General features: G+C 39.2%; 1 protein-coding gene across 1 annotated transcript; it reads left to right on the plus strand.

The window, feature by feature from the left end:
- On the plus strand, positions 1–1929 carry LOC119725100 (E3 ubiquitin-protein ligase TRIM56-like). Its single transcript, XM_038196463.1, has one exon. The coding sequence runs from the start codon at positions 1–3 to the stop codon at positions 1927–1929; it is 1929 nt and encodes a 642-aa protein (XP_038052391.1).
- Positions 1930–12437: the final 10508 nt, after the last annotated feature.

Genomic DNA, 12437 nt, shown 5'->3' on the forward strand with positions numbered 1-12437 from the left:
ATGGCGGAGGCTGCTGCTCAAACCGTGCTGGACAAGATCAGCCAGGGGCATCTGGAATGTCCGATCTGTTGCTGTCGATTCAAGGATCCAAAGATACTGGACTGTCTGCATAGCTTTTGCCTGAACTGTCTAGAAAATATGATAGGCAAACAAAAGTCTGAGTCAAAGAAAATAACATGTCCAGTCTGCAGGAGAGAAACGGAAGTTCCTGATGGAGGATTGCAGAGTCTTTCATCCAGCTTCTTTTTGATTTCTCTTGTTGATGAAATACACAAACAAGAACAGCTTTTAGGGAAGGCATTAACTACTTGTGCGACGTGTAAATCGTGTGATGAAGGACATGAGACTGTATCAAGATGTCTTGACTGCAAGACGAACATCTGCAAGAAATGCCAAGAGGCACACCAGTTTCTGAAATATACCAAAGACCATCGCATCATTCCTGCAGAGGAATTGGACAAATCGAGGGTTTTACCTGCAGATATTAGCAAGTCTGTCGAATCAAAATGTAGAAAGCACATTGATCAGTCATTATGCTTTTACTGTGAAAGCTGTGATATATTGATTTGCTCAATGTGTGCTGCAACAGAACACCGGACAGCCGATCACAAGTACACTGCAATCTATGACGCCATCGGATCATTCCGTAAGAGTGTCGACGACATTTTGCAAAAGTTCGATAAAAGCAAAGAACAATTGGCATCAAACGGAGACTCGATCACACATGCACGAAAAAGATTACAAAAGAATCTTGCTCAGGCTCGTAGTGATATTTCTGCAAAGGCGGAAGCAGAGATCGCCAAAATCAGAAAGAAAGCAAAGCTTCTCAACGAAAAGGTCGACCAAATCGGTCTGGAGAGAGACAGTGAGTATGAAAAGGTGCTCATGCACAACCGTAGCCAGATGGAACGCGCAGATCAGATCGTCACGGCCGTAAATGACTTGATGAGACAAGCCGATGATTTTGAGCTTTTAGAGCTCAAGCCGAAGGTGATGCATAACTTGGAATTCCAGAAGGAGCTGAAGTGTGAACCGGCAAAAGTGGATATGGCGTTCATCGGGGTCACATGTCAAGATGTCGTCAGTGACACGGATCTTGGGAAACTATTGCTCAAAGAGAAATGGCAGTTGAAGGAAGAGTTCGGCAAGAAGGGCAACGGTGACGGGAAATTCCAGTGTGCAGGGGCCGTTAAATGTTTCAGCAACGGTGACATCGTAGTATGTGACACAGACTTGAAACGGTTATCGTTGTTTACATCCACTGGGCATTTCAAAACATCGATTGCTCAAGGAGCCGAATGTCATGAATTGGATGATCCTTTTAGCGTGGCAGTGAACTGTGATGATCTGCTTTTCGTCACGGATAAAGATAAAGTGAAGGTTTTTGACAAAGAGCTACAGTATGTTCGCGAGTTTACACCTACAGTTGATGATACAGAGGGACGATCAGAGAGTGACCTACGTGGTATTGCTGTGGACAAGCAACGTGTAGCAGTGGCTGACCGGGGAAGAAAGGTCATCAGTGTCCACAACCTGGACGGATCGTTGATTACAAGCACATCAAACAACATGGTTAAAAATGACTTGGCAATGTGCAACAAAGAGCGGCTGATCTTCACAAACGACAAGGAGAAGAGGTTAATGTGCGTTGATTTGAAGGGCAATGAGGTGTTCAACGTAATGACATTACGAAACGGGAAACCTGTGAGTCCCAATAGTGTCATGTGCGATGATGTTGATGGGAGCATCTATATCGCTGTTAATTTCAAGAGAACTGGGAATGGTGCTGTGCAACATTATGGTTTAAATGGTAAATTCATAGCAACAGTAGCTCAAGGGTTGTTCAATCCGTTTGAAATGGCATTCACCCCCGCCGGTAACGTCGTTGTCGCAGACATGCACTCCGTCAAAGTCTTCGACCGGATGTAATCTGCTCCACCAAGGACAACGTCCGTTAAATGCGTTGCCTGAAATAAAAAAAAAGAAAAAGAAAAAAAGATATACGATATGTATGAAAACTCATGTACACTAGAACGGATTATTTGGAAGAACTAATTAGAAACCCACTTTGTAATACGTTTAATAAGTTTGCTTGTGATTGAGAAATAGAAAAAAGGACGATTAACTATTAAGGCGACTGTATTGAATGCATGGTTCCCCGTCAATGCTCGAGACACTCATTGAAATTGGCACGAATTCTACAAATGGATATTCGATTTACTTAAATTAAAACATTAAAATATATGTGATAAATAGTTGGCAATGTCTGTTGTTATTCCGATAATGGTGTCTGTGTAGTTTTAGCTAACATTCTGCTGACAGATCTCCGAGTTAATCTGAATAAATTTGGCTTGTATATTTTGCGTGTATATTTTTTCCTTTAACCGTGGATAAGAGCATTATAGTTTCAATGTTTCATGACAATGATCTTCTTGTGTTACGTGCAAAAACGAGTAAATGTATTTGGTTAATAAGTAATGTTTGAGCTATAAATCGAGCTGGATACAATCATTCCGCTGTAAATAATGGATGTAAATACATTGTTTACTTATCATCTATTTCAGATTATTAATTAAACACATTTTTATTAGTATTATTTTTCCTTTTTCTTGTTTTATAATACATCTACGAAATCATGGATGAGAGATACTTTCACACGTTTTCTTCAATTTAAAGGTAGAAAAAAATCTTATTTAAAAAAAAGATCCGTGTACATACCGTCTAATCACTTACCGTTTGAAAATCGTCAAAAGAAAAAAAAACCGAACCTTTAACCGCTTACTCTATTACAATCTTTGTAAAGAAACAGAAAAAGTAAATCGTATTCCAGTTACCGTTTATGCGTCTGAAAAACGAGAACAGAAAACCCAACTTGTTTTACGTTTACGTTTTTGAATCTGTGAACAGAAATATGGTAAAGGGGAATATGTGTACAGCATTCTGTAATATGTGTTCATAATGGTCGGATTTAAACAGCGCCCCAATGGATTGTATGGTATAACGTTGCAGCTGTGCTGTTTGAAATTAAACTATATCACTAAGTAAACAAAATTCATCTATTTACATGCTTGTCAGTGCGGGTGAGAAATACTCGCATAAATGGTAAAGAAGCCTTTTAAAACACATATCCTGTATCCAGACCCAGATCCGGATCGCTTCCAGCAATCCAAAAGAAAAAGAGACATTAGGCCGTCAATGATTGCAGACAAATACATACTTGTGCACACATTCTGGAATTTGTATTCTTGTGGAGACATTTCTTTGTTCTCGTGTAGTAAAGTTCTCGAGTTTGAAATTGAAGTTTCAAAATGCTCTTATTTTAACCAGAATTAATTTCCTGGGCTGAAATTTGGACTAAATATCCCTTTTCTAAAACTCTTCCATTTGCGACGGATCAACCTACCTTGGAAATTCCTAGTTTTTGAGTAAAATCCCTATATCTATTTCGTGAAATTCTTGTGGAGACTAGAAAATGTTCTTGTGGAGACGAATACAATCTTTTGTTCCCTATTGTGTGCATGTCTCCTTAAGGTAGTAAATTCCAGCATGTGGGTGTTTGGGTGTGTGTGTGGGTGTGTGTGTGTGGGGGGGGGGGTCAGAAAAGTGGGGGGAGGGGTGCAGTAGCAGAAATATGGCTGGAAGATGATGATGATGATGGGGAAAACACTTCTACAGGAAGCAATGAAGCTGGATGTAAAAGAGTCAGGAGTCAATAATTTCCTTCCACTATTAGTTCTGAGTTGGTTGATTTGTAGGACACAACCGTTTGGGGATCACCATAATGGAAGAAAAAAACACCTATTAAATAGTAATTCAAAACATGTGAACATGTGGACAACTTGCGTCCCTAGCTGGTTCCACTACAGGCCGTGAGGGTGCACTACAATTAAACACTTGTTTCAATATCAACCAAAAAAGGATTATAAGAATGTTAACATCATTAAAAACTGTAATGAGTTCTCTTGGTTGCATACAAGAAACATGTCATTTTCCAAATACGCATTTTAGCTAATTCACGGGAACTTTGAAGAACTGAACTGAATTACTATTCCCAATAAATCGCGTTACATGAATATTCGACTGGTTCCACCAGATCTTTCTTAATGTTGCATAACACATTACATAACTCTTGTTCAATAGTAACCTCCGACTAGTGCTAGTCAACATATGAGCAGATTATTCTAACGCAAGATGGCGCTATTCAACATCTGTATGAGTGCCAATTTTACAGTATGTTTTAACCAGAATAAGGCTGAATATGAGGCAAAAACAACAATACTGTACATGCACTTAAGCTAATAGTGCTCTGTTTACATTTAAGTAGTCACGCAATCACAGAACGGTGGTAAATTTCCACTAAACGAACTACCACTAGGCCGAAGTCCGCCGTTCGTTAATTGTCCTCCTTGCGTCTGGGTAACTGCTCATCGTTACGTGAAGCTGATAAATATTTGTTTGGGGTAAAAGGTGTTGGTTGGAGATTGGGATAAAATAATATCAGTCCCCTTGGGTTTTTCCTGACCTCCGAGTTCGTCCCAGGTTTAACGCATCTAGAACCCAAAGCTTTAAACAGGTTTTATTACAGCTGATATAACATATTCTTTATTAAACTTTTTTTTTTTCTGTTTTATTCAAAGATACAATCAACGATTAAATAACAATAATCTATGTACGTGTACAGTTAATCGTCTGCTCTATAGTTACTACTGAATTACACACAACAAAAATTTTTTTACAAAACAGTTTACTCGCCATGACGAAGCTGGAGTTTCTGCTCAAAAAGGATGATAAGGTTGGAATACTGGCCAAATTAAAAACGACTCACTGTTTGTTTACCTATATTAATTAAAGTATTCAAAAAACCGATAACTATTGTATGTTTCCCCGACCCCGAAAAGAATATTTTCCACGGACAGACTGATCGATTTGCCATACTTAGATGCAGCAATCTTTTCGATTTTGTTCCAAAGGGGTTTACCTTTTTACACGACCTAAAAAAGGGTTCAATGTAATCATAACTATCATGACAAAATGTGCAATTTTCTGAATCACTCTTCTTCCTTTTGCAAAGCCAGACTTGCGTGGGGTAACAGTTGTGAATGATTTTCCAGTTGATTGAAAATGACGTACTGTCTGGACAGCAATAGTTGAGCCTCTCATATTACATCCCAAACAAAGTTATGAGTGGGGAATGTGTTTTTCCAAAATGTGTCTGCTATGGGGGTAGTGAATTTTGTGCCAGTAAATTTCTTCCTGATGCGCTTCATATTCATCTTAATTAGCTCATTTCGAACATCAATATTAATGTTACCAATCGTTTCTTTGGAAGTTGTTTCCATTCCACGGGAAGGGAATTAATGACAATATAATGTTCCAGTAAGTAGTTACCCTTGTTGCCAATGATTTGCATAATCTAATCAGCGGTCATGAAATTACCGTGATTGTCATAAAGATGATAAACGTAAATGACACCAGCTGAGATCCAGTTTTTCAGAAAAATCGGTTTACCCTTGAATTTGACTGCATGGTTATTCCAAATTCTTTGCTTCGCAACTTCAGTAATGTCTGCAGCCTCTGCCCGTGGGTTGACTTCCAGCCATGACAAAATGATGTTCTTATAGAAGGGCGCAAGGTTATTCAGATCAGAACAGCAGAGCAAATCTTTGGCACTACAGTTACTGTGAAATACAGAGAGATCTGGACCAAGTTTATCAAATTCAAACAAAGCACAATTCTCCCACGGAAGGATATCATCATTGGCTAGTCTTTTTAACCATTTCAAATGCAAGGTGTTAATTACACTTTTCACATCAATCATATTCAAACCACCTTGGTCATATGCACCTACTATGGTGTTTCTCTTAACCCTCTCGCTTCCATCCCAAACAAATTTGAAAATACATGAATTAACCTGCTTTTGAATAGACTCAGGAACAATGAGTGATCAAGCTGGGTAGAGAATCTGCGAGAAAAGCAATGATTTCACTATGATGATTTTACCTTTCATAGTAAGTTTTCTCATGGCCTACATTTTCAAAGTGTTCCTCATTTTGGCTAGTCTCCCTGTCCAATTCTGCTCAATGTCTTGAGCTGGAGTGAAGCTAGAGAACACAATACCCAAGCTGGTGATTTCTGACTTCCAAATAACATCAATAGGGTGGTCCAGTCTTGTCCTATTTCTTCCAATCCACATAGCCTCTGTCTTATTTTTGTTGAGTGACAGGTAGAACATGGCGAATTCTTGATGCAAGGACTCTTATGGCTATCTTATTAAACCTTTACGTTTGACAACCTTTTGCGATTTTTTTTTCATATTACTGAATAATTATGCTGATACGATTTATGGTGGCTTAATAAATGTACATAAGACATTATTAAACATATAGTATACTGACAATCTACTGCAATGGAGTATCTGTATATTCACCTTGATTATAAAAGTCGTATTTTCATCAGTTTTCCACTCAGTAGAACAAAGCCGTAACAAAAGTACAAACGCAAACAATTATTTTAGATTTATACATATGAAAAAGGCACGTATCAATAAAATAGTAATAACGACAGCTACAGCTACAAGCGATTCATGTCAAACGTTCCATAGAGATTTGTTCAAAGAACAGATTAAGCAATGTGACGTTGATAAACACCGCGTGCATTTTTCCATCTGGCTTGTTGTTAATTAGAAGATTCAAGAAATGTCGGTGTTTTCTTAATCAACACTCAATTGACTGATAATTGAAAATACAGAGTACTTTTGATAAAATTGCATTTCCTGATAAGGATGTCCATGGTTTTCCATTATTGTTTTTTTTTTTTGGAAAGAGTGTTATATCCACTATGAGCTGATCGAAACTTCAACAGTTTAGGTTTTAACATTTTTCTTTAGATTATGAGTGGTGTTATTCTTGGAAACAAAGGAAATGCATGGAAAACACATGATTCTATCAGCCTTCAAAACTTGATATTGATTTCTGTTCTTAATGTCACTGCGCCCCTTACTGGTTCCGAGGAATCCAGACATCAAAGCTGGAAGTTTGGATGCCGGATGCTGGAGTCGGAACTGCCGACCTTGAAACCAGCTCTGCGTCGTTAGACCTGACGGGGTGTGTGGTTAGCAAACTGTACCTGAAGCGACTGAAGAACTGCGCGTTGTTGGAACTTCGAACGCAAAGCACAATCAAGATAACTACGCCCTTTAAAGAAGATAAACATTTGCAAGACTTCTTAAAACAAGCCCGAGGTAACACATCTCCAGTTTGTAATTTGTAAAATTCAGCCAGCTCAGCTCCGCTTACCTGCAAGGAGTTGGCAAGAAAAAAGATGAGTTGGAAGGCGCAAGTCGCTTCTTCGATGGCAAGGAACCCAAAACACCAGGTCAATCCCATGAGGGCGGAGATTCCCACGGCATTCTGGAGGCGTTTGGAGATCTGCTGGGAGCAAGATGCCGCTCTGAGTTTCACGAGACTTCGCATGACCAAGATGAAGGCGATGATGCTATGGATGAGGATGAGACCAATGGGAGCAAGAAGGCCAAGATACATCACAAGACCCGATTCAAGAAAGCAACTGAGAGAATGTGGGGAAAATTTCATCATTCATTTAGACCAACTGATCTGCCTCAGAAACATCCGACACGAAGTCAGATTTCAGATACACTGTGTTGGTTTCGAAATTTTGACAACGCAATTCATCCAATCGTCCAAGCAAAATGTGTGTGTCCTATACCATGACTGCTCCAATCTCCGTATTTGGTTTGTCGATTTGAAGTAAAGCTTCGACTCGTATAAAATTGAGTGTATATCATATTTATAGACATTGATTGCTTCTAAACATACTCCAATATTGGGTCGACAGGCCGATAGTCTTAAAACGCCCTATCTAAGATCGGATTGGTATGTATATGAACCTGAACATACCCATATTTACCAAAAGCAAAAAGAAACACAATCAAATTACCAATGTTCGTTGCCATAGTGATTTAACGCTGTAGCTAAGGTGATTACCAAGCCTACCAAATGGTGAGCCTAAAAAGGGATAAACGGAGTATGGTGGAAATTACTGCCAATAACCGGAGCTGACCATCAGTCACAATTCGTGCCTTAATTCAAGCAATTTCCGATGGATTTAAAAAAAAGCTACATGAAGTCTATAAAGGGTCTCACCCCAAGCGATGAGGCAAGTCTTGAGAATGTTGCGAGGCGTGTCTTCTGGGAACACATTCACCAAACTGACGCAGAGGTTTCTGGCTTCAACAGCCATCCACACCATAGTGGACAGAGTCAAGTAGTGGAGTAAAGCGGCCACAAACACGCAACCGCCTGTGGTAACCTGTTGAAAGATCAAGAACTTGGATAAGCAATTTTCAATTGCAATAAGGGTAATTTTGGGGTTAATCGTGTCTCGCATAATCCTTGTCATGAGATTTGAATACAGCCGTCACAGCTACTACATTGACTGTACACAGAGCTGTAGCCGTTGCAATACTTCATATATTCTCTGAAATCAATCTCTACACTCTGAAATTAATGTCTTTTATAAACTAACCTTAGCATTGTCAATGCCAGCAAGAAACACGATATATAACATCAACAGGGAGATGCAAACATGTATGTAGATCTGACGAGACTTGCTGCGTCGCAGTTTCCTTTAAATTTAATGAAAATTTTAACACTGTCTATCGGCAACAAGACAATACAACGGATCGAATGGGCCGGGTGATAAGCAAACATGGTGGTTATTGTGTTCATCGTCTTATTACAATTATCTAACCTGCTATTAAGGTATATGTTAACAGCGTGATAGCCAGAGCTATGATTGAAAATGCACAGCCAAACTGGCCGATGATATCAAGCACTTGCTTAGAAGGAGTAAACCCTTTATCATCAGGTACTTGGCCAGAATACAGTTATTTAAAATAAAAGTCAGTTCGGGTCCTGAGTAGCTTGCTGACGATTGCTAACATTAGCATGGGAAAATTATAATCTTCCAAAATGTAATGCTATTCATATTCCCGAAGTTTCATTATCAAGTAATTATTTGAGACAAAGTAGATCATTTTGAATTTGTGTCCAAATATGCTGCCAACATAGCCAAATAAAAAGATTATTCTTGCTTCTCGTTATACATACCACGATGATAGCAAAGTTGGTGGCGTGGTAGCAATTACAGGAGACTTGCTCATTGGACAGCTGTGCACGCGCGCAACCGGCTAGTGACCAATCACCGAGTCCGCCTTCAAGTTCAAAATCACAGGAGACACACTGGGCCGTCTCCAACTCTTCTTTCGTGGCATGGCCAGATGCCTGTGTCAGAAATTAAGATATGTTTTACGATATTCGAAAATGTTTGTTTGATTTATGCCTTGACACAATAATGGTATTCATGAATTGCTACCTTATTATGAACGAAGTTTGGGGACGTTATTTATTTACACTACAAACATGTTTCCCTTGGACATTTATTAACTTGCCTTGAATTTAATTACTACTGGTTCTTTAAGTTTGACAAGTTCAACATTCTCCACAGTCAGTGAGACGACGGATCCAGCAACCTTACGGGTGGATCTGTTCTCCCCTTGATACTCTCTGATTGAAGCAGACTGAAACAACGTGTCATCAGCGTAGATCAAGAAACTGGCTTTCAGTTGGGCAGAGCTGTTATCTACATTCACAGTGACAAAATATTACATACGTCAAAGTGATTGAAGATACTTAGGAAGACTAATCATCAAATTCAAGGAAATGATAACCAATACCATTTATCTTAACGTGAAGACCTTTCACAAGTCAAAGTTTTATATTCAAGATGTTTCAGATAACTTCCTCCTAACAAACCTTTACTTAATATCCTCTTTCCCAATCAACCTTTAGTTTCATCGTTTTAGGGAGGCAGTACAAAATGTGTCTATAGCCAAAGCTACTTACTGTCGGTGGACGGAATCGAATCAACGATGTTTCCTGGTAATCGAACCGATGTCACCAAATCCATCCCCTTAGGAATCTCATTAGAATCTTTGAAGGTTTTGATCTCAGTTCCATCGAGCGTGCTCTCTTGAGGTGACCCTTGTCCAGACATTCGTACTGATACAAAGCTGAGTCCATTTCGATTCTAATTTGGATTTAGGCTAACCGCCTCGACGTGGATGGTGTCCACACCTAAACTGACCTGACCTTCTTGCCTGGGAGTTAAGGAGACCTGATTCTCTACGGACCAGACGATACCTGATTGGCTACAATCATTTATATCGGGAGTCTGAGAGTCAGGAGCTTCCTCAACACTCATGATGAGGTTGTTAACAATCTTCAACACCAACTCAGTAACCTTCACAAAGCAATAAAACGAGTCAGAACGAGTGCATTGAATTGGAGCAATAAACCGAGTCAGAACGAATGCATTGAATTGGAGCTTTTAGTTTCATGTTGGTTCCATCCCATAATCATTTTGTCTGGTTAAAGTTGAGTGCTACCTACGTTTATCTCATTTGTTTATCTGATTTCAATTGTGACTTCTGATTTATATTGGGAAACTTTGAGTTAAGAGGTCACGATGACGTATCTTACAGTCCGATACCAATTCATTCACTGCAAAAGACATGAAAACAGTGAAGCCGAATATAAAGCATCCAAGGTTGTCGTTAACGTTGGCCTATTTCTTTTACCGTTTGCAACGCTAGCTCAAACTAATTTGTAATTGACATGCAACGTTTACCTCTTTGTCACCAGATCCTGCCCCGACAATGTTCACCAAAATGCAGGTAGCCACCTCAACATCTTGTGGATCCACAGACAAGTCTGAAGTCTGATTTGCCAGGAACTCGGCCACTTCAACCACGTTACCTGTACTAACCTCAATCTAGTAACGAAACAATATTAGATCTCAGATTTACATAATCCAGAAAGACCTACGATTTCAGCTGGATCATTGATCAAAAATACGTATAGCTTTCCTTCGTACAACAACGAAAGATTTATTGCCCAATGGCTTTTCAAGATAACAGTACACACATACAAGATTGACTTATCTATCCCAAAGTATATATAGATATAGCTTTTACCTCTCGGACGTCTGCAAGGGTAACCTCATTCCTATTTTCACCACAGCTGCGAAGCTCATGCTCCTGCCATTGGAAGTACACGGGAGGCTTTACAGTTGAACAGTTTCTCACAGCTCGAGGTTGACCAGCTGATGACGAAAATTGCTTGTAAAAGCATTGTTTAGGAAGTACATAGGGGTTGAAGGGCCAATAATATAACTAAATAGATAGCAATCGAAATAAACATGTATTGAAGTGAATGGCGTAGTGTTCTCACTATTCGTGGTCTTAAGAGAGCATCTCTTCACTGACTTTGCAGTTGATCCTGCTGACGTCACAGGCCACGTGACACCTCCGCATCTTTCTGTATCACACTGACCTGAAAGAAGAAAAGGATTGTGACTTTAAAGTTACACAAGTTTCGTTTGATATATGAGCTTTGCATCATATCTACATATATATCAACCTTTACTCAACTTTCTACTGACTTTCCTATCTAGGGGATTTACATAGATTAAGATCTTCAACCATCATATTTTTAAGCAAAGATGAACTTACCAACAACATTAATGTACATGTCACATGACGCTCTATGGAAAGAGCCATCAAAGGCAGTTTAGTGTAACATATGTGGCGACCCTGATGGGCTCAGAATGACGTCATCGTTGGCCTCATAATTGTAATTCTGCCCAGAACCATCTAAATTGATGATAGCAGTAACCAATCCTGAGTTATCAGAAAGAGAAGCAGCTGCGGGTAGTAACAATGTAGCAACCTTCCTGCCCGAATCAGTGACCACTGTCAGATTAGCTGAGCACGTTATGACAGGAGCTTCAGTATCTGCCCAAATAAACAAGTACATAGACAGTAAAACGCTACGTGAAATTTAAAGTGTTGATTAGTTATATCGCACATAACAACCATACCTAATGGAGGAAAGGTAACATGAACATCGGTGTTACAAGTGTTACAAGTTTAAAAAAAAAATCGGGCTTTCACAGTCGGGTTTTCACTTGAGATATTATTGTACCGATAACTGGAGAAATTATTTCAACACTATTTATTTTTCAGTCTACGTAATTAAAATGATTTTCATGCTGAACTGTGTTGTCCTTAGACTCAGTCTTTGGAAATACGACTGTGCAGCCAGCAGGGTATCTATCTTTAATGTGAGAGGAGGGAATCAAAATTAAGACTGGACTGTACCATTGACTGTACTAAATTAAAACCGTCTTAAAATACTTGTGTGTTTTGTTGTATAAACCCGTGAAGAGGTTTCAATATGGTGCATGCTACGAAATGCACAAGCAAAGTAGTTCGTAGTTACCAGATCTCTCTGATATACCATTAATCATAACATTTACGACTTAACAACATTGTGGGGGGGGGGGGAGTAATATCCCCT

This window comes from Patiria miniata, unplaced genomic scaffold, assembly GCF_015706575.1.
Source record: "Patiria miniata isolate m_02_andy unplaced genomic scaffold, ASM1570657v1 HiC_scaffold_18, whole genome shotgun sequence".
Classification (NCBI taxonomy): Eukaryota; Metazoa; Echinodermata; class Asteroidea; order Valvatida; family Asterinidae; genus Patiria; species Patiria miniata.